The sequence below is a fragment of the Galleria mellonella genome, unplaced genomic scaffold (genome assembly GCF_026898425.1).
Source record: "Galleria mellonella isolate WM207_F2 unplaced genomic scaffold, CSIRO_AGI_GalMel_v1 utg63, whole genome shotgun sequence".
Lineage (NCBI taxonomy): Eukaryota > Metazoa > Arthropoda > Insecta > Lepidoptera > Pyralidae > Galleria > Galleria mellonella.
In genome coordinates, this window is record NW_026442130.1 from 9,992,729 (window position 1) to 10,017,721 (window position 24,993).

Genomic DNA, 24,993 nt, shown 5'->3' on the forward strand with positions numbered 1-24,993 from the left:
ACTTCTTTTATCTTACTCAAAAACCAAAACTGCCTTTTTTATGATACTTAGCGTTATCCTTGTGCGTTAATATTTCCCGAAATTATAATGTTATGCCTACGTGTCCTGTAATTTCACTGCAATATCCCGATTTTCAAATCGAAACACAGCCATACAAGCGTTAGTTACAGTTGTAGTACTTAGTTTATTGTGATGAATTTAAGAATTAATCACTATGGTTTCCAGTATTTTACTTTATATTTTAATGCTTTAATAATTATATAATATTATTTGTGATTTCAATGTAATATGTATATCATTTAAGTAGTTTAAAATAAATATAAGTATTTCTTAATACATTACACTATACAGTTCGCAGCCTTACCTAATGAGGATGTAACACCTTTGCATTTAAAAATCCTATGGAATCACGTAAAATGTACTTGACACCGATTCTCCCATCTATAAATGTCATATTCACTGTTTGTGTAATCTGTGATGGAAGCAGATACAGGAATAGATCTCTATTTTAATATGCGTCTGGTCTTGGGACACTTTAGGCAGCCCGCATAAGGCCTTACTCAAACATAGGCGGTAATAATCAAGGAATTTAGTATCTACTTAAAGATAACATCGTTGCGTAAAAATTTCACGCAATCAGGGCTGGCCTTAGCTTACCTGGAGTACCTGATGCACTAAGACATGATTTTGTATGGAATCGTAAGAAAGATAAAACAATTTTGTGTTCAGATCTTTATGATTTTGACGACCTAGTAGTTTTATACATTGCTTTACCTTCCAGTAGTGGCGAGTTTGATGCCCGGACAACACCATTTCGTCTTCATCAGATATAATTAATGTATACCAAATATCATAGTCATTAGTTAAACAATTAAATTGTATTTTCCGCACATGAACCGAAGCCTTCATAACCCATTAATAAATCCAGCACTATTTGCTGTAAAAATGTATTATCATATAAACATGGAAGTTGTGCGTTCATATTTAGTTACAATAGGAAATTAGACTTACAAGGTAAGTACTTATCTCAGTAAGATCAATTATAACAACACTATAGAAGATAATTGGCAATTCTCGAGTTCAACTTGTTATTAGCTAACACGTGCACAAGATTGTTGACAAGTGACACAAGAGACGCAAAGCAATAAATGCATTTTGTATAGGTTTCATTGTGACCTAGTATTATTTAACTGTGGACTTACATTAATCTCTATATATTTTGCAAGACCTACAATAAATTGTAATCATAGATATAATAGTTAACTTTGTAGCATCTGTGGCCGTGACCATCCGTCTAAGATTTTGATTTCTACAATAATTAATTAAAAAAAAAATACTATTAGACGATGTACTCCAAAATGATACCACTTTTATAGTTCCACTAGTGTTTTTTTATATTTATTTACATAACAAAATATAGTTACAAAACATTACATGAAGAGTTACAAGAATGGTATGAAAAAAATTTAATAATTCTTTTTCTTTTTTCAAATATACTATATGGCTTCTTTCCAGCCATGACCAACTATACAGATATCAAATAAAGAAGCAAAACTTTTTCTTTTTCATATATTATTCCTATCTGACTGTGTAACTAAGAAACTAGACTAAATTTTAGATTTAGTATAGTAAATGATGTAAAGATGTCAAGTATCTAACTGAAAATAAGTCATGCTCACTGTAATATCCAAACTTGAGGCGCCGTAGTAGGTTGAGTGCTTGTAAAAACAATTCCTTCTTCTTCTTCTTTCGAGTCAATAGGCAATCTAAATATATTTGGACTTCCACAGCACAGTTACTTGCCTTATTCAGGTTCTCTTTCGTGCAAGATGAAGAATATAAGAACAGCACAGAAGGTAAGATATGGTCTGCGATTACACTCTACAGTCGCAGGCCTCCTGAGATATAACACGCCATTTCACCAGAATGTAACTGCAGCGGCAAACCTGGGTTCTCAATCTTTTAAAAGATTTCCAGAATGGCCACTGTAAGTCACCTAAGCAACTGTAAAATAAAGAGATATTTTGTAGACAATATAAAGTTATTTAGTATATTTTGGTACAATAAGTGTAATTGATAAATTTTCTTAGCATTTAACAACATTCTGGACCCAGCATTGGAATCATAAAAAAGTGACGTATGTAAATCGTCACTTAAAAGTTGAGTTAAAATATAAACAAGTCTCTATGTACTGCTTATGTCCGCCATGAAGCAATAATCCACGAGTACATTGCTTTTTCGATCGGCAGGACTATTTCTGATGCAAAATGTTTTTTTCCTGAGAAGCGTCAGTGATGTCAGTGATGGAGAGGTATCATGAAAGATACGAAAAATAAAAAGTGAAATTGAAACCATTAACAACCTTTTAAGAAAACTTTACTTTTTCTCAACGAAATACGAGATGAAAAACGACGAATCCTTTTCTCAACGGCATAAACCAAAACTAAACTAACTGGAAAAAACTGCATAATAATCTTGAGCCTTCCTTACTAATATAGCACCGCTTTCAAAATCGGAATAATTCCGATTTCGCTTTTCCTCTGTAGGTATATAGGTACGTACACGGTAACCACAGTGGTTACCACTTACCAATAATACCTTCCACCCTGTTTTTATTGTTCATTTTCCCTTGTTATACATACATTACTTCTAAAAATAACTAAAATCTTATATAGAATTCTAAGTAATAATCAGAGTAATTAGAAACTTTGAAAACTAAGCGAGGCTCAGTTAAATTTTCAACATAAACGTAAACGCAGTCGTATGTCTTTATATAATAAAAAAAAATACTTAAACCGAAAGGTAAATATAATAGATAAAACTACTTCATACAAACACTGAAAAATGCATATACTTATTGCTTCGAGTTTGTGACTATGAACGCCATCTATCGAATAGATTATGCACTAAAAAGAAATTTCTATATTAGCAACACCGTGTTATCATTCGTACATTCGATTATAGTCGATGACAGCTGTCATATTGTATCTAATTGTACCTAGTATAGAATAGATAGATATGAAATTAGAAATGTCATGTCTCAATAAAAATTTGTGTTCAAGAAATGATATCTAATTATTAAGAATCCCAAAAGAAATTAACTGTAGAAGAAACACGAAACTAAAATGGGACTTTGTAATGAAGGTGAGTAAATAATTTTGTCGTAAAATAGCTTTGTAACCGCCCACGTACATAGAAGTAAACAAACTAATTACGAATGTATATAGAACTTATTGGAAGACTTCTATCCAACGTAATTCCTTTATAAAGTGCCGCATCAAATTCTAGATGCAATTTATTAATTAGCTTACTGACGTTATTCATTGAAATTGATGTTTATTTATAAACCAAACTCGTTTAACTTGTCCCCTTGTTGTGTTGAGCAACAAAGTTATTTTTTGTTTATTCAACTAAATGTATTTACTCTAACACTTATTATCCTTCTACGCCGTTGATCGCGGAACTAACAGAACTGTTATGACCTCTACATAATGTTACTAAATCTGTGGAAGTATATTGAAGGGTTATCTGACCCTGTTTTATAGGTCAACAAAGTGATACTAGTATGTTAACATTTTTGTTGACAAATGAAAATTTGTCTTTGATTATACTAACAAAATAAATTTAGTCTTAAGACTGATAGTGTTTTATATACATCCTATTGAATTAATTTTAAAGCATACACCATCTGTCCTGTTTCAAGCCCTTTACACAGTGATTATCACCTTTTTATATGAATCAACTTTTAGATTAGATAATAATGGAAGTTGTTAATGTATTTTGAGCTAACATAATCATTTAAAATAAAATTAACTTCAGTCTTCATAAAATGTAATAAAATATATAACAGTAAATACATATTATATAAATTACAAAATAGTACAATAAAATTTTTGATTTCCCTTTTTATAAAGATTTAAAAAACAGGAGATACTCAATTGAAATGTGTATTTATCATTATTTTCATGATTAATATATTATGCAGTCTCTATGCTATTGTGAACTGCTTCATTATTATAATTTTTTATATTGAAATGTAGAGGGCATTGTGTTAATCTGAATATATCATTTACAGTATTTGTCTACTTTTATATTTAAATGAGCTAGTATACTTACCCATTGTTTTAAATCAGTTGAAATCCTAATATGTAATAATGTAACTGTCCATTTAATGTTTCTCAATATTAGCTAGGATTAAACTTGCTACATCATTGTTTTAAGTCATATTAATAAACCACTAAACTAAAAATGCTTAATTTGTTCAATAAGTTTTACATTTTTAGGAAAATTTAATGGGACTTTTTGGAAATTTTAGCTATATTATTGTTTTTTATATAGTATGAATATGTATTATAAAGTTTTTTTTATAAAACTATATATTAACAATATACATCACAGAATACACTGTAATACTCATAGTACATATTATATTTTTCTATCTAGATATATCAAAAATGGAAACTATGGATAAATATCATAATATAATAATGGGAATAAATAAGAGGTATTGTGCAAGTAACTATGTAGAGTACACAATTAATTTCAATTGTGTGCTACATTAGACCCAGCAATTGAGTTCAGTCTATTTATTTTCTATCACATAAATGTATACATAGTGTTTACTGTAGGGCGACAATGTATGTATGTTATGTTACATGTATTGACTAGGCAAGTATAGTTATGTAAGTTTCGCATTGGAGAAAGAGATATAGCAGTGAAATATCAGGGTACGGAGGCAAAACACATTAGTCCTAAGAAATGGCAATGCATTCCTATATAATTTATCTGTGATATTCATGCTGTTCGTGTCTATAGGCGACAAATACCACTAACTCAGTCTCAATTAGCACAATATATAAATATACAAAATAAATATTAATCATATGCATATTTTGCTCTTTTTGATAAATCATATGTGTACGGAATAAGGTTCAATTTGACGTAATTTTAACTTGTTTATTATATATTATTGTTTGATTCTGTACTTTACTACTCTACTCTATTTCACTTGAATTTTTTTAATAATTTAATTGTCATTTTATATTTTTATTTCACTTATCCCTTATCTTGAACTATTCTTAACACAAGGGTCCTCCCATAGCCTTGACATCGTCAAACCATCTTTTTCTTGGTCTCCTTTTGCTTCTTTTTAAAGAATTATCAAAAAAAAATCAAAGAAATATAGTAGCCATAAATTGTCAATAACTTACAAAATTTAACAGCCATGCTTTTTTTTCAGTCTTGTCCACTATTTATGAAATGTAAATTTAAATGTGCATATTTTGCAATGGAAACTGTGCTCCACTAAAAAATTTTTTTACCTTTTTAGTTTTGATTTCTTATTTTACATTGTAATACAGAGAACGGTATGCGAGAATGATTCACATCTGCCCCACTTTTAACTGAACAATATTTGGGATTTCTATATTGTTTCAATAAGATAGTACAGTTATTATCGGTTAAATTTACCCTTAAGTAAATATTCTACTGCTTGTTTATCTGTGGTACATTAATAAATATTATACATTCTTTACTACTGTAATACAAATCTTATGTCATTATTTCATGTAAGATAACTAAGCAACAGATAATACATGTAATTACAAAGAAAATATAATTTTTCCAATATTGTAAAGACATGCGTACTTATAGTCAATAATCTTATTTAGTTTATTTGCATATAATACAAATATTAGTGTATTAATTTATAAAGAAATAAATTAAATTTACTTATAAATTTTCTAAAAACAACCATCATCAATCGTGATAAAATTAAAACTACACAATAGACCAATTATTATGGGTTAATGTAACATAACAAATGATATAAAAAAATCATTAATTGAATACTTCCTACTTTATAAAATCGTTTTATGTGTCACAGGCGGTCCTTTATGCTGAGATTGGTTTAAAACCGAAGAGTCGGTCGCTCACACAATCCTGGATTGTGTTTCTAATTGATTGATAAATGTTACATTGAAAAACTTTAGTGTTAAATTTTGCCCATTTATTTGTCAAACTTCTTATAAACCTATTGAAGTGCTTTATCCTTTTCTTTTGCTATAATTTCTCAATTTAGAAAACAGTAACGAAACACTTTAATAACTAAAATGGATGTCTATGTTTGAGTTTTTTATGAATAAAGGGATAATATTATAAAGAGGAGAGTTTTGATTATTTGTTTTTGTATAAAAGATAAATTCAAAAACCTTGTATCCACCTTAACGAGTTAACAAATCACTATAAAATTCTACTTTCTTGTTATCACGGTCAGTGAACATATCCCGGTCACGTGGACGTAGTCGCGGGTAAAAACTAGTCTTCATATATATTGATGTACATGCTTTATCTGTCTCTCTTTGTCTGTGACTGTGATCACCATGACAAACATTGTTATTGTTCACTTAGAAATCTCGTATGACAGTAATATTAAAATTATTCTCGGGCCAATCATCGTGTAATTGCATAAAATTATTTCTTGCGTGTCACAGTGACTCGACTTGTTTTATGGTACACCTCCGGTAGGTACGAGTACATAATACTTATTCAGATTACCTATTAACTGTTTAAGAAACAAAAAAATAGTTGATCATATGTTAAATTACCGTATAACCTACGTGTGGTGACGAAGTAAGAATACTATATGTCAAAATGGAATTTCATCCTCCTTTTCGGAATACGGGCGGAAGGTTTAACCTTCTTACCTTCGGATTTCATCCTTATTATTTAATGGTAATAGTAAGCTATATTTTTGCTCAGCATCACCTGTGCAGCACATTAATGGATTGTTAGATAAGTTGAAATTATAACTGGTGCATGCAGCTATAGATAGCGCTTAACCTTTTTTGGATAAATTGGTCCCATGCCACAAAATAAACAATTATGTTACATTTACTATTTAAACCGATTTTTTATTAATAATTTAATTTATTTAATTTACAAAGTAAAAATGGAATTTAGATCACACTTTCCAAATTTATTATAGAATCATCACAGGAGTAAACTCAGATCGACGGTTTTGACTACAAAAGTAACACTTTATCAACATTTTACTGATGAAATAAAAATTATTAGCATCCTTTTAAGAGATTCTTCTACCCGTAAAATTGCATTTTTTTTTTTCATATTTTTGCATATTCCCTAATAAAGAAATTAGACAAGAAAAAAAATTATTTCCTAGACTTGCCTTATTAGTATGAGAGGTTTAAATTTTTCTAAAGCCTAAATAATATGTAGTTCCACAAAAAAACACTTCAATATAATGCTCAAAAAACAATTACAAATATTTATTGGTATATATTATTATTGAAATTCTCTCTTTTTAAAGTTGGTTAACCACTTACATAAATCATTTTCGTAGACCTTACAATATGATTGTATTATCAAAAATATTTATATCATAAGTCATAAAAAACAATCGAGTAATTAACTTACACGTACGTGTGGACTTTGGCCGATCATTATTGGACTTTGCCCCCATCTGCAATCTTATACATTCGCTCTGTTAACAAATTAATAAAAAATAAACCGTATGTCTATAGCAATACAGTTGAATAGATAGTATACTTTACATTGATTTATTTTCTATCCAGCGAAGGTACAAAGTCCAACTCATCGTGACACAACAATGATTACGCATCTACTCTTATATCACACAACACCTTTTTAAAACTTGAAAGAGTAATTTAATAATTTCTACATATAATATATAGGTACTTAAATCCTATAAACCCATTTTATTAAAATCACTTCATTACACTATATTTTTTACACACAAAAAATAAAAAAAAAATTATATAGACTTTAATGTGACCGTTATCACAAATATTATGACTTCTCAGTTATAAAAACAATGTAGCAATTAACGTGCGCGTGGACTTTGATCACTCAATGTTGGACTTTGCCCCCATCTGCAATATACAAATTTAATTCTGTTAATAAACTAACGTAAAATGTACCGTATGGCTAAGGCAACACGATTAAATAGACAGCACAGTTCAAAACAGCATAGTTTCAATCCATTGAAGGTGCAAAGTTCAACTCATCAATGACACAACAATTATTACTAATATCTGGAACTATGTATCTAATTTCAAGACGTTTACAATTTTAGATATATAAATTCTTAGCTGCCTTTTATAAAATAATCTGTAATCTCGGTGGCAGAGGTCTTCTATCGTTATATATTATACGAAGGCCTCTGTCATGACCTATTGAAAATAGTTTTACTTATATGACCACTACCGGTGCCTTACGAAGCGTAATGCATAATTTCATTCAATCATAATCATAATAAAAGCAATTAAACAAGAATATAATCCAACATTAATGCCGTTAAATATATATAATGAACGATTAAAAATGCTGATCGAAATAAAATTTTATTCAAAAATTGCCAACAAACAGATAACATATCATTTCTTATCTTTCCACTGCTTTCATGCCCTACATGTTAAAAATTGCAAACCACATATTATTATTTTGAAGTCCGTATATAATTTATATATCTAGCCCCACATCACATATGCAATCGTCTAAACGTGATTCACAAGCCAGGGATGGACTTAACAAATCAGAGCCAATCTAGATTCCAATTGTAAATTAATTAACTATGCCTGTGACCTCGTTTTTTTTATACCACTGAGGTGGCAAGCAAGCATACATCCCACCAAATGGTAAGCAGTTACTATAGCCTATAAACGCCTGCAATACCAGGGGCATTATGCATGCATGGTGTAAAGAGGTTTAGTTTAGAGGAAAAAAAACCACGTTACACCTTTTCACAGGGGTAAATAGAATTTTCGAAAATAATATGTAGCACATATTACTCGCTAAGAATGTAGCTTTCTATAGCTTTATAATATTAGTATAAATATATCTCGCTAAATGTATCACTAAACATAAAACTAGAGAATGGCTGGACCAATTCAGCTTTTCTTTTAAATAGCCATTGAAACAAAATAGAAAAACGTAACAACCCCATATCTTTTTCCAATATTAACTGTTCCTAGTTGCTTATTATCTTTAATGATTCTTTCTGCAAGCCTTCATTTTTAGTGCATTTTTTGGATCCAACTTTCGCGAACTAAACAAATGATAATAATTAGAACATTAATAACGTATTCGTAGCACTCACCAATCTAAAGACATCCGCCCTGTAGTTCGGCCCTGTATTTTCTACTACTATCAAAGTCCAATACTAGTTCTTGCCGAGGTGCAAAGTCCATTTCGAATGCAACTGTAACTGGTTTACTTACTTCTCGAATTCATGTAATATTTGCATTATTTGGTAACACCTAAAACTACGAGAACATCATATTGGGCTTACACAATAAATATTTTGCTGGAATTGAATATCAATGCAAAAATAATAACCAAAAACTCAAAAACCAGAGGGAGACTTTATACAAAAGTCGTTTGCTTGGGCATCTCTGTTTCATTCCTGTTTCTGTCGTGAAACAGTTGTGTTTACATGGCTGTGTTTCGGTTTGAAGGATGGGATGATATGGCAATGAATTTACAGGGTACAGAGGAATAACACCTGGGCGAAACAGTATACTGGGCCGTCAGCTTGTTTGCCATTCTAAGTTGCGTAAAAGAAAATCATAACTCTGAAAGCGTCATGTACAGCGCCATCTAGGCTTAAACTAAACAGAGTTTGTACTAACAACATATACAGCAAAATATCTATAATGAATAAGCAAACAAAACATGTGTTAATGTGATTAATTATTGCCATAAAACCTGTAAGTAATAAATTTTGCTCACAAATTCCGTTTAGAAACTAGTATTAATTTCTTCAGAAAAATATTAATAGATACAATTAAAAAAATATTATTTAAATATTAACACATTGTTTAAGTACAAGTAACACTGTACTTAATAAATACAAGTTATAGTAAGAGTAGTTTAAAACAAATCTTAAGAAGTTAAACCGTAAGGAATTCTCTAGAAATGTATAGGATTAAAAAGATCTATTTATTACTCGTAAGTATGTGACCCTAAAAACATAGTTTGCATAATTAACCCGTTTACCTACAGTAACCAAATGAAATCATTTTCATCTGATTATTGTAAATGGATTTAGGATTTACACCTTTATGGCTGGTCCTAATAAATTATTTCTGAAAGTCGATAAGATAACTCGTTGGTAGCATTTGATAAATAGGTATTTATTGGTATTTGGTGATAGAATTTTATACGACTCGTTGGTATACTACAACATTATCTTCAATTTACGATCCGTACGATACGTGTTGTTACCTCTCGGCGGTCTAACGCCTTAACTAAGGAGGGAATGGGATTGTTAATAATGCGGACTATCAGTCCCCATTGCCAGTAACATACCCTGTCAGCTCGACCTCCACGTGGCCCACCCTGGAAACCATCGTGTTGAAATCCAGGTATATTCATCACAATGGGCTAACTAACCTGCATTTTCATTCTCGCCTATTATCCCTCACCGATCCGCCAGCGAATACCGTCAGCGCAGGTGAAGTTCCATGCTATTCCGTTCCATTATTATTCATAAAAAAACTCAACTAATTATGAAATTTATCATTCATATTTACTATTCAGCATGGAAAAATCTACTTTTTATTCCAGTTGCGGACAGGTCTAGTAGCGTATGTAATAATTTATGTTTTTTTTTTTTCGCTAAAAACATCAACTTAAAAAAAGATGTAAGAGCCACAAAGTAATTAAACCCAAACTGACTAAGATGTCATGATGTCGCGTAACACAAAAATATATTTAAATAAATTATCCCAATGGTAGCCAGATAAATAGCCAATCGTCAGTTACAGACATTATATAGTAGGGGTCGTGAAGAAATTTAATAAGTCTATGACAGTTTTCTTTTATCTTCAACAGTTTTTGTAAGAAATAAAAAAAACAACGTTTAGAGGACACAATTTTGAGTAACAGAGGGCGTGTTACTCAACTTAGATATGATGTAAACCTACACTAAATCTAGAGAACTTAACAACGAAATAAACTTGAGATAGATATAGAATAGAATAGAAAAAATATAAAACTACCTAAATTATGCTGTCTCATATATCTGTACAGATAATATTTTCAAAATTTTAAATTCAATACATTATTAAATATTTTATTATCGCCACCTGTGACTGACATTTTGGGTATACTCAATTACGTAGACGTCGCAAGCGCAACTCAACATAAACACGGTTGCTACGTCACAGTACTCACAGCCACATTAACCTCGTAACTACCGCAATACAAAACCCGTATAGATGTCTCTACTGTTTTATTATATTAACATGTAATGGCCATAAATTGCTCCGTGTATTTCCTCTGCTTTTATGTAGCTCTAGATCTTTGTAGTCATGGAGAGATAATGTTTTATGTTACATCTATTGCTTATTATAAAAAAAAAATTGTTATTCTTGCTAATATATAAAATTAAATTTGTTGTTTGCTAAACTACCAAGTTTTAAGGAAATCTTTAACAAAATTGACTGAATCTCAAGGTCATAATGTTACATCGTTATCAAAAATTTCTTGTGGACAAGTTCACAGATATCATCTAGTTATCATTTTCTATCTTTGTCAAGATTTTTTCCTACTAACGATGATAAAATCGGCTAACGGCCAATAATGATAAATATTAAACATCTCCAATAGATATTAAATCATGCCAAAGAGGGGTAAAGACTGCAGTGTATGGTGACTATAGTGCTGTTTCTACATTTCTGAAAATGATTATGTTATTATGTTTATGATCACGATGTAATAATCTATTAGGTTCATATTATTCTTGACTATAAGCGACAATTACCACATTTGATTTTTTTTTTTTATTTAGTATTGCAAGGTCTCGTGATTGACCACAATCTTTGCTGAGAAACGATGATATCGAAAGTAAAAATCTCGAGCCCATAACTATCAGACAGAGTGTCAACTTCTTTACTATTATAATAATATAAAAAAGATTATGTGAAATAATAATTATTTGGCATACAATTACCATTGGCTACAAGATTGAGAAACGCAGAGGTTCCATCTATCATGTCAGTCAAACTCATTTTTCAATTCCAGTTTCTTTGGGAATAAAACTTAGTTTCATTGGTAAAACAATTCCTTTAAAGTATAGTATGATTTCGATTTAAATTTGTTTGACAATAAAGTTACCGCTAAGTAAAGATGATCTGAAATACCCACGAAATGGTATTCAAACAGTTAACAGTAATAGATAATGGTAATAAACTACGGATTGTTTTCACGTATATGATTCTTCTAGTATGCTATGTACATGTACATACACAGCAACCTGTTTTCCTCGGCGTCACATATTTTTGACATCTCGATGTCAAGGTCTAGGTTACGGAGACGTCATGGCCATCATACACACATAATTTATTTATTGTAAAGTTTTACCTGCCGGCTTATGCGCTTGACGTCAGCGCAGCAATGACTAGACAACTCAACGACTCTGGTTGTTGTTAAGTTGCCACATTGAGTTTGTGGTAATACAAAATTATTTACATGCTATCATTTTAATAGTTCTAAATGTTATTTACTATTATTTCTTGACATTTCAATTATTTTTTATTTGATTTAAACAATCAGCTCCCCTAAACAAGTGGCACACGAATTTATCAGTAGATATGTTATCGCTACCACGTGTATGAGATAGAACGAGATAGCAAGGTTCGGCGTCTTTTTTTATCTCATGCGTTTGCTAATAACAATGTTGCTGTTACTACCGATGGATTCGTTTACCATTTGTCTAAAAGAGCAAGCCAATAAATGACAAGCTATACTGATGAAAAGTGGTGACCATCGCCTATATTCCAGTGAATACGAATTACACCATGTATCACACAAACAATGTGACGACCATAGTTTAACGTTCCTAAGAACAAGTGCAACAACACATAAGCCTTATGACACTAGTCCTATGCCTATAACTCTAGACTGATGTCTATAAATGATGGTTACTACTTTACATCTGGTAGGCCAACTTGTTTACTAATCTAAATACTAGTTAATTTTTTTTAGTTTTTTTTTTCATCGCGTAAAGTCCCAATTATGTATTTAATATATATAAGTATCATAAAAAAGTATAAGATTTTTTTGTCGCATAAATTCTCATTAGAACTTTAAGACAAGTGGGGTGTAAATGAATCGCTCTATGGATATATTAATACTGCTACATACATGGATAAGAGTTATTTATTATTATTATTATTTAAATTTTTACAAAATTCACATCTCCCCTCTCAAGGAGAGAAGATGGCAACTTATTATTATTATTATTGATATAGTAACCTCCAGAGATTTGTATTTTTTTCTTACATAAACTGAAACATAAATGTCGTGACCGAAAGGTTCTGTTACCAGTCTAAATTAACTTTTCTTGTTTAAATCAATATCAGACACATAAATTGTATTAATGTACCTAATCGTGATTTTAACCATAATGCAATTATGCTTGGCAAGAAACGTGCTTTGTGGGTTTTCCTTGTTTTTATTATCTGTAAACGTCTGTATTAGTAATATCCCATCTCATTGTAGGTAAATATTTTTTAGATGTTATGCTACATATGTATACAATATAGTAACGTATGTATTTAGTGACAAAATAAAACTATAATATGTCTAAGATTTCCTAAAGCTAGACTTCTATTAACATGCTACAATACAAATCATCTAACCAACGCGGCAGTAGTAAGCTATATCTATTTCTTTTTTTTTTCACCCAACTTCCGCAAGCAGCATCCGTTTACGAATATGACGGATAAATACGTTAGGGATTTAGTTGACAGTCAACATTTGTTAAATAAATGCATTCCTCACATTTAACTTGCTGTTCCTATGTAAGCCAAAAAACTATGGTAGAGAAGTTGGAACATTCAGATTATAATTCAATGATTCACTACATTCCCGGATCCCGGTACGTCATACCATGTTTTATGTCTGGAATTGTATTATTCTATTAATTTATTTAAACTTTAATGCACAATGGAATTGTATGTACATTTGGCGGACTTAATATTGGATGGTATTCTCTGCCACTCAACCTTATACGATATACCAATATTTATATGATTTTTGTTATTACTAATATTCAATAGGCTCTCAATATTTCACCTATCACAAGTGAAATTACATATGCTACGCTAAATCACGGGAGCTACGTCACTTCACAAAAAGTACTACAAATCACTCTAAATAGAAATAACTACCTGTGATTTTATCACAGGTAGTTGTTGCGTTTGGATTTATTCGCAAATCATCGGCTACGCTCGGTTAGTAGTGAAATGAAATCGTATCAAACTGCCGATTGGGCCGTATAGAGCAAGCAATAGAGGCTTTGTCTGTTTGCTTGCTCTTCTTATAAAAATTGTAATTAATATCTTTCAATAGCAAACGGTAGCAACATTGTGTTATTGTAGTAAAAATCACTTAGTGATTTGTTACATGCGATATTACTGTAAATAAAAATAATAATATCACTAAATGATAATGAATTCAATATACAAATTCAATCCTTCAAAACCACTATTTGAATGTCGCATTTGCTTTAGCATAGACTCCTAGTTCTAAATTGAAAAATTATTAATGAGCTCTTAAATTTGATGACTTTTCTATACAAAAAGTAATATCTTCATAACATTATAACTACTAGTTAGCTTCTCAGTATTTATGGTCTAAGAACCGGTTTCACAGCGGGAATTTCCTTTATATATCTACATGATTGTAACATTCAGCCTTGATGCACGCCCAGATTTATTCCAATTACTCACAAAAAAAATCAATTCAATGTAAAAAAAAGTATGTAAACACGTATTAAATAAGATCGAATACATTAATTATGTTCGATCTACTCGTATTACGATCGAAATATTTTACGAAGGAAAAAACTTCGCTTTTGGACATTTTCACTTTTTCCGCGAGGAACTAATTTTTACCAAAAACCTGGATTTTGTTTATATTACATGAGAAACTTTTGTACATAATTTAAAATTAATACAAAATTGTATCCAAAAAGTCTTTTTAGAAAAAGACTTTTTATAGACTAGACTAGGAAATGGGTTTCGCTTAGAAGTAAAACCCATTTCCTCTCATGATAATCATCTGAGCTAAATTTCAAGCATGTACTCGTATTTCGACGCAACTGGAACAGACTTTGTACAAAAGTCGTTTGCTTGGTCACCTCTGTCCCATTCGTGTTTTACCGTGAGCAGTTGTATTTGCATAGCTGTGTTTCGGTTTGAAGAATGGGATATGGCAGTGAATTTACAGGATACAGAGGAATAACAACTGAGTCCTCAGGAATGGCAACGCATGGGGGGTATCATGTACGAAACAGTATACTTTGTTATGCCCATAGTACTGCTCATGTCTGTAGGCGACGGTTACCGCTTTCTATCAGGTGGGCCGTCAGCTTGTTTGCCATTCAAAGTTGCATAAAAAAAAGACTAGTCTAGTCTGTTTTTGATTCGTGTGTGTTATAAGAAATTGCTACATTCGCTTATTCTAAGGCGGAAGTGAATTTATTTGTTAGAATTTTTATCTCAGTCTATCAACGTATCCTGGTCATCCGAACGGTGTCGCTGGTAAAAACTAGTATTATATATAATTAATAACTTAAAATAGCTTGGTTTTGATTGTAAATTATACTTATAATGCGTTGAGATTGTGTACATGAAACGCACGAGATACGCAATACACGAGTGACCCGAGGTGCCCCGGCGCGCCGCCCCTACTGATAGTACGGCCCGACACTGTTTGTATCTTATATCTCAACAACCAAACAAAGACTGAAGCTATATAAGCATATGATTATATGTACAATCTGTATTCTATACTTGGTTCAGTTAGTAAACACTCTTGACATGTCTTTTTATCAAAACAGTGCATAAAATAAAGATATAGCAATTATTTTATGTATATCAGAAGTGATACTTCTGATTATAAAAAATAAATTCATTTTTTATTCTATATATTTACATATGTATAATATATAATAAATAGATCGAAATATTTTACTTTACTGACGTTTTTTCTTATTATAATTTATATTTAATAATTTAAGAAAAAGTTGCTAAAATATAAATACAAATTGTGTCACAAATAAAATATATGCTGAGCATCATTTAGCAAAATTTTATTATTTTTCGCAATGAATGAACAGGGTTATTAATAATAGAAATATACCATTCTAAAAGTGTGATCATTATTTATAACTTATTCATTATTATCTCATAATATCGCACCCTTATCCTTCGAATCAAACATATAAAGTCATAGGCGTATTTATCCGTACCTACCCCAAAATTGGCTGGCGCCTACTCTAGGATACGAGCGATATATGTATGATACTTACCCCCAACAGAAAATAATCATTAATATATAATTAATATATTTTTTTTACTTTTCATACAAATCGTACTGTCACATGATATGAAATGGCATGCTATGGTGTGATTAATATAAAAAGTGAAATTTCTTTTCATATTTTGACTATATTTGACTCCTTTTCTACTATTAATTGTTGATTAAAAAAGATTAGTTTATCGTGACCCAAAAAATCCTTAAAGGTCGTAAGTACATTTTACTTAATAGTAAGTTCGGATTTGGTCAATATAATGTCCTTCAATTTCCAATCAACTCTCATGGTAATTATTGATTAACCTAATTAATCCGAAAATAGGTGTTACACTTGCACAATTGATTCCAACCATCATCATTTTCCTGCCCTTGTTCTAATTATAAGTCGGTATAGTATGTTTTTATTTATTGTACCCAAGATTTTGACTCTTAGTTTTACTATTAGCCGCATGCATGACGTTAACCCTTTTCTGGGCAATGAAATTTCGAATTTGGATTCTAAAACGTTTGGCAAAATATATCTAAGTATTAGCTATATTATTTAAGTTACATTAACCGTAAAGATAACATTCAATAGTGTGGGTGAATCTAATATGTCAATCTCGAGCCTATCTCTAAATTTTAATAATTCAATAGATAAAGTTAGATAAAGATATTTAAAAATATGGTAGGATGAAATCTAAAACATTATATCTTATTTTAGATATAGATTTAGAGAGAAACTACAAACTCCAACCCGAGTAGCGACTATACGAAAACATACCGGCCGCCTACAGACAGGTAGTAATGGAACCTAACGATAAATACGTTATCGCTACCATGAAATACAAAGAGACAGCAACGTTTTGTGTTTTTTTTTTTTATACGTACGCTAACGAAAACTATCCATAGATAGATTGGTTTAGCTTTTATCTGGGGGATTGGTAGGACAGGACTATAGCCTATTACAGGCTCATACTTCGTAAAAACTTTCAACTCATTGTATAGAGTTGAAAATTCACGAGACATGAATCTGTTTGTATCATATTCTAGATATAATTTTAATGTAAGTTTGCAAATCAACCCCAAAAAACTGCATTCTATAAATATATTAATACGTACTTAAGTGCTTAATCATTAGCATTAGTAATAGGAGTAATTTACTTCATTTTCATGTAAACAAGTAATGTAATACGAAACTAAAGGTGCCTAGTAACAAAGAGACAAAGAGTGTACACGAGACAATCAATTAGTCACCAAACATGTATTGTTTAATACTATAATATGATGTTTATGGTAAAAGCTTCGATCGTCAGCTGCTAATGAGTCGTATGATACAAGCACATTCGATACATCCGCTGCATTTCCGATAACGGGTGAGTCAGCGCAGCGGACTAGCATTGCTACTAGCGACCACGCTGCACTCCTCGATCCTGCTGATCTCAGTTAATATCGAGCGGGTCATTCATACGCCTCGTAATCGCGCACTCAGCGAGTTGTCACTGAAACGGATGTTGTTAGGCATTGTGGTCAACACTCGTCCGTCACTCAGTCGAAGCCGCAGCGCGTACGAGGAAGGCCGCGAAGCAAGTCGATGCTCGCCACCCGAAACCGGCGTGACTGTCCGCAAACAACACTATCGCAAACTCGTTCCTATACAATTAGTGATAAAAACGAAAACATCACCCGGAAGACTTTCAGTTACTGACATCGGTCGCTCGTCACCGCTTTTCACTTGTGATACTCATAGCACGATACAGTGACATTACGTGTATTAATCGAAATTGATAAAGATTGTGCGATAATATTTATTTTGGGCAAATTAAATCACCTGCACCCTAATGTGAGAGTTTATCAACAACGCCACGACGCTATCGAGGCCTCGTGTCAGTTGTTACGGTCAGTAGTCGATAATACCAAGTCGTAACACATCGTCACGTGGCCAACGGAAGATGCCGGTATTTGGCTACGAGAATATGTCGACTCAGGAATTGTGCATGATGGGTTTCTCTGGAGCGCCACAATACATGACACCAGCGCAGCAGTTCCACAATTGGGACAAGCCGGCTGCGAACTCGTACCCTGGATATGAACAAAGGAGCCCACCAGAGACCACGGACGTCCCTATGGCACAAAGTGGAGAAGGTTTGTAAACAACACTTATTCTCGTGTTGCCAGTTTTAAATTTCCCTATATTTGCGTTTTTAGCAATAAAATGTATGTTATGCTAATAAATCACGATTTTACACATTCGTGTAAGTACTATCATTTTATTTTATGAGTATCAGCGAATAATGACGATAACAACTTCGAATATATCTTACGTGTATTATTATTGATATTTTTTGGGTTCCATAGTCAGTGGGAAAAACATATTGGAGAAACTTTAGATGTAATATGAATTTTTATGGAATGATGTAAAAATCGACCTAACCATTGACATAGACATTTACAGAATAAATTTCTTTGGATTTATAACATCACTTTTTAGAAAATAGGTTTTTACTTTTACATAACATAATAAAAAATCTAAATTAAATCTTCACTTTCAGTATACACAATGTGTATTGAATATTTTCATTAGTAATTAGAGGTATGAGCAACAGTTTTAGTGAATAAGTTACAACCTTTCAATATTTTTACGGATTACTATATGTGCCGATACGCTCTTAACCGGATTTCTGTTATCTAAAACATATAACTTGTTACATAGGTACACGTAAGTAAGAAGCTAAGAGAAACTCTGGTTATCTATCCGGCGCCACAAATAAATAATCGGTAGTGACAATTTAATATAATTTTCAGTTTTAGTGGCCTAAGTATGCTACGATGTCGTGTCTGTCATTGAAATTACATCCTCTCTCTCTTTCTCTCAGTGCAGTCCTAACATGAAGATAGAAAGCCAAAAAATCCCCCCCCCCCACACACACACACAAATGTATAACCAATCCCCCTCCCCCACCTCACCTCCATCTCTGAATCAAACCCCAGCTTGACTTTATTTTTTACCATTATATAAGTTATTACTACAAATTAATCTAATTATTATACACTTCATAAATTTATATTATTCATTATTTTATTATACCGATGTGGCCATTTTATGACTGAGTTGTCATATTTGACCTCTCACTTATCTGACAGTAGAGCTCATATATTTGTATACACGAACAAATAATCAAAATCTCTTCTTCATCAAAATTGAAACGTTAGAAATCCTTATTCCAAATGTATCAACAGTTAAGGTATTTTCTCATGTTGTTAAAATATTTTGTATTTTCGATTATTCTTTTATCTATTCTAATCGACAAATAACAATCTTTATTCAATTTTAAATTGGAACTATATTGCACTGTTGCATTACGATTCCAACGCAAAAACCCGTAGCTGTTGCGGCGCAATGGTTGATATTTTTTTTATCAACCATGAAAAAGTATTGTAATATCCTTCTTTATCCCATTAATGCATTTTCGCCCAATTCCCTTCTATTGATATAAATAAAAAAAAAAATACTAAGTATCAGTATTTGTTTACATGATCTTTAAAAATGTAAATATAAAACTATGTAAGTAAAAAAAAAAAATGTTGGATAGAAGTTAAAAAAAGGTTTGCGATATTGATGGCAGACGATTCAATTTCACCCACACATTATGCCACATGTTTTTACGTACGATAAAAATAACTGAATTAGTATAAATACATCTATGTACATCGAGAACAGGTATTTTCTTGTATTTTCATTGAATCTGAGATAGACAATAATCTTGTTATTGGGATATTTGAGATCATTATGATCCCAAATTGCAATAATTACAGCATCAAATTCTGTAATTTTATCTTCAAGTACAGTTTGCTACGTAAAAATTAGGAACACATCGATGAAATATTTCGTAAACACTTTTAGATTTAAAATATTTGAATTTTGGAATTATCGGGGTTAAGTGTCTACTAATTTTTTTTTTTTTGGTTTATAACAAACAGTTTTTTGCTCCGCAAAGCAAAAAACTTCATATCAGATATTAATATGGGACTATCAATTGCAAAAATAAGTAACGAAATCAATTCAATATTGTCGACTTGATCAAGAAACAAACCCACGGAAAAAAATAATCGAATTAAGCCTTTTTAGCGGTTATATTATAACCGTTAAAAAGAAGACAAATATATATATATATGACTACAATTGGGAGTTATTCTAAATTTACCACGGTCACCATTGTAAAGAACATTTTCACCTATGAACTTGAACATGTATGTATAGGCACTTACATTAGTTCCTTTGCCTCAATACAATATGACCTCGCAAGTACAAATGACTACAATCTTAAAATTATTTTTACTGCAATAATATTCAATAAATTAATAAAGATGAAACAATTTCCATTTTATTTTTATTTGACAAAGCTTACAATTAGAATCCACAACTTTGAAAACATAAAGGATCTAATTTGCCAATGAGGAAATCTAAACGAGAACGAAATACAAAAGTATAGTGTTATCATATGTAGCATAATACATATAACAGCTTGATATCAGCAGGGATAGCAGGGACATCATCTATCCCTTTAAAAGAACAAAAATAATAAAATGTCTTAATGATTTAAACAGATTCACTTAGTTTTTATTATTATTAGTAGTATTTTAAGTAGCAGTTATTTTAAATCAGTTGAAATAAAATATGACAAGTCTAGGCGCATTCATTTAAAGTAATGGAACAACTGTAAATCTTTCTTATTACCACATATGCGAGTGGATTATGATACAGCGGGTCTACCACGAAGTGAAATTCCGAAATTTCGGACTCAATTTCGTGTTCTTGTTTATACCAAAATCGGACCAATAAATGGAGTTTAACATTTCTTTCACATACATCCTATCATAAAATTCCAAAGGAACAATATTTTAACATTTTTAATATTTCACAACGGCATGTATTATGTAATTTTAACATCAAATTTCTGTTTCGTTTGGCTCCGAAAATTCGGAAAACATTTCATGGTAGGCCCTCAGATCTCATTCGATCTGTGCTCTATATTATTTTAAAACAAATTATCATCCAGCAAGTGTTTTTTCGTCAAATAAGACTTTTCGAAATAGTGAGCGAATTATGTAGTCTACAGATTTAGCAAACAAACTCTCCCAATCTATAAAATCACAGTCCGGTTTAGTATTTTGATGTTTGCTGATTATTGTTCTTCAGTCTAAATTTTGATAACCTATATTAATCTTGCACTAATGGATACTGATCTCTTCTCATAGGAGGAGTACATAATCTATTACCAAGCATCTTGGTGTATGATAATATTTCAATTTTTTCTTCTCTTGCACTACTGTATTCTAACTGGTTTCCTTAATCGCCTCTTACAACATCTTTGGGTTGACAAGAAACAGTGACACGTTGTATTCTTACTTTGCTACCATACACATAATTTAATTTTTGTTATTTGTTGTTACAGACAGTGATATTCAACTAGAAACAAGTAGTAGTGAAGCTAGTGCGGGAAGTTCTGTGTCACTCTCACAACATTGCGCAATATGTGGAGACCGGGCGACAGGCAAACACTACGGTGCCTCCTCATGCGACGGCTGCAAGGGATTCTTCAGGCGAAGCGTCAGAAAAAACCACCTATACACATGCAGGTATATCGTCAAGTCTGATCCTATTGTTGTTATTTAAAACACACACTTTTATCACATCATTTACTCCTATCTTAAATATATGTTTGCTAAATGATTTAATAAATGTAACCAAGCACTGGTCTCTCTACAAGATGAAGGTGTTAACCTACTATTACTACGCTGCCTAGACGTCGTAATTAATTCTTTTAAAATTTTTAATTCCTTTTAAATACGATGAAGCAACTGTCCTGACTTCATACTCATTGTTTCGTTCTTTACTGATGTAATGCCATTATACACCATTGGCATAAGGTCTACCATTTACATCTTCATCCATTACAAAAAGTATAGCAATTTATTTCGAGTCTTCGAGTATTGGTTTATTGTGCTTTATGCCCTTAATCCCCCTTTGTGATATCCTATGGATGACCCAGATTATCGCAAAACATTCTTGATTCATAACCACAAAACGTTTCTATAATTCTTCAGTTTAGAATATTCTTACTTTGCATCGTTCACTTTAAAAGTGCCTATGAAGTCTGAAATGATTGCTTTGGTGATTCGTTATATTCGATTCTATTGAAACAATTATCATGTTCTTCTAATCTAATTGTCAGACTGCAAATAGAGAAAAATGGAAGAGAAACAACCTCAAATAATAAGCTAAAGGTACAAAGATGATAATGGTGCTCAGTTTTCAACGGTAGTCATTTAAAATGTAATCATTTATATCTCTTGCTGGTAATGGTTACGTCAAATTGCAGTATTGTTTAAAGTCAAACTCCTCTAAGTGGCCCCTTACTAGCACTGTTTTTGCAGATTTACATAGAAAACCTGTCTAATGTAATTATTATGATAACTACGGTGACTAATAAAATTATTCCGAGATTAAATTAAATGTTTGGGTTAAAACTATTATATAATTTTTTTATTTATTTTTTTATGCTACTTGGAATAGCAGATTTTCCGTCAGATGAAAGACACAAAATAATAATAATTGCCTATAGATTATATGAAATGCACCAAGAACAACAATTAATTTCAATTGCCACGGTATTCTGCATGCACTGCCATTTTCAGGTGTCATTTTTCTGTGCCCTAAATTTCAGTGGCACATCCCAAGGTTCAAACCGAATCAGCCATACAAACAGCCACTTATTGACAAATATACGAATGGTATTATATACCAATACAAACGACGACTGTATAATTTCTATTTTCTAATTTCTCTTTGATACCTTATGAAGAAGAGCATTTCATAAAAATATATGAAAAATTGTCACTCGAAAAACCATAGATAATACAAATTAAGCTGTCAAAGATTCTTGAAAAAGTTCAGAAATGTCCAGAATTTAACCTCGACTAGCACGTAATATGTAACCTCGTTATATGACTTGTAGTAAATACAAACGCATTGAAATTGTGATTATAAATAAATTAGATCTGCTTTGATACCTATATGCATTAGAGTTAGCACAATGGCGGTCGCCGTTTCATGTGAATACCTTCTCAATTCACTATTAAGTGGACCGTGCTTTATTCGCTGTTTTAAATGATTATAGAGATTTTTTTTTCTATTTCAGATTCAGCAGAAATTGTGTAGTAGATAAGGACAAAAGAAATCAATGCAGATACTGTAGGCTAAGGAAATGCTTCAAAGCCGGCATGAAAAAAGAAGGTAAGAAGACATGCTATTACACATAGACTTAATTCAACTACCATCTACATTATATTCTATTTGGCACTTTTTGAGGCATTTGTAGGCAAAATATAACATCTCAGCATCGTCGTTGTCTTGCCTAAATATACTTTAAAATGATTTCCTTTGTCACTGATTCAGAAACAATAGGAACGTAATTTTTTCCAGTAACCAATATATGGATTTTCCATATAAAAAAGTGTGTTAAAACTGCTTAAGAATTGGCGACATAATCGTGTAACGTAGTTGCAAAAAATTCAGACCAAATGAGAACTTCTTTCTTTTGGGATTCGTTTGAAACAACTTGCCCTTTATTTTTCAATATTTAATACTGTTTAATAAACAGTAACAAAACAAAAGGGCTCTATCAAATTTTATCTACATTAATCTACTGGAAATATTTACTAAATGTTTATTATTACTTTATTTAATAGATAAGATTATTTTATAAATCCTATAGAGAATTTGCTAATAGATTGTACTGTAATACTGTATTACACATCACCTGTAGTGGATACCTGTTAAGTTTTAAACATGGATTAATGCACTTATTTCATAGATAGAATTTTTTTACAAAACATAATTTTTTCTTTTACGTGCAAGTTAGAATTATTTCAATGGCGTGCGCTGTATCTATAGCTGTATTTTCTTAATATTGTGACGTCACAATGCACGTCAAACTGTCTACATAATACATTTTATTGATTTATTCTTGTATCTATTCAATCTATAAATGATATTTAATCTTATGATTAAATATGTTGTATATCTACATTGTACGTTTCAGTGCTTTTAAATCTTTAGATAAGTAATATTTGATAAGTCGGGAAAATTTTTAATTAAATAAATAGCTGCATAATGAAAAAAGAGCTGCATATGTCATATGTCATAATTGTATATGTCTATGATACCAATGTTCTAAAATGAAAAGCATAATTAGGCATAGTATAACATTCCAAGTTTAAACGCTACTGACGTAACGACTGTTTACCTAGCACATTATACGAGCATAATAATCACTTAATCAGGTACCTACATAATGCGCTACACAATCTTTACATTAAACAATGATAAATTATATTTTCGTTTATCTATGTTCATCACGAGTATCGGTTATAAAATAATATTAATCGCGATGTTCAGAAATACCTAAAAGATACAATACTTGGTTACAGAAACGGTTTATTTTTATTTTTTTCTCTATATATGTTATATTTTAGAAATAGATCCTGATCCCAGTCAATGTACGTACACTATATATAAAAAAGCGAATCCTAATCATATTCGGATTTAACACATATTTTTCTGGTACAAAATTAATTTAAAATAAATAC

General features: G+C 31.2%; 1 protein-coding gene and 2 long non-coding RNA genes across 6 annotated transcripts in view; 1 reads left to right on the plus strand and 2 right to left on the minus strand.

Moving 5' to 3' along the window:
* Positions 1-24,993, plus strand: part of LOC113521949 (transcription factor HNF-4 homolog) — a 72,001-nt gene that overhangs the window by 31,325 nt on the left and 15,683 nt on the right. For 2 of the 4 annotated variants that reach the window (XM_026907627.3, XM_026907628.3), the window contains exons 1-3: positions 17,831-18,486; positions 21,798-21,981; positions 23,544-23,638. In XM_026907627.3, coding sequence (XP_026763428.1) covers positions 18,294-18,486; positions 21,798-21,981; positions 23,544-23,638 — 472 coding nt within the window. In that variant the 5' untranslated portion in view covers positions 17,831-18,293. Of the gene's footprint in view, positions 1-2,984; positions 3,145-17,830; positions 18,487-21,797; positions 21,982-23,543; positions 23,639-24,993 lie in introns of those variants that run through there. The other 2 variants (XM_026907630.3, XM_026907629.3) reach the window with 2 other exon arrangements.
* LOC128201804 (uncharacterized) lies at positions 314-3,685 on the minus strand. The gene is made up of 3 exons (XR_008253434.1): positions 3,316-3,685; positions 1,203-2,004; positions 314-937 (listed from the first exon to the last, which is right to left on the minus strand). It is a non-coding gene; the product is annotated as an uncharacterized LOC128201804 (long non-coding RNA).
* LOC128201803 (uncharacterized) lies at positions 6,225-9,679 on the minus strand. The gene is made up of 3 exons (XR_008253433.1): positions 9,137-9,679; positions 7,435-7,501; positions 6,225-6,562 (listed from the first exon to the last, which is right to left on the minus strand). It is a non-coding gene; the product is annotated as an uncharacterized LOC128201803 (long non-coding RNA).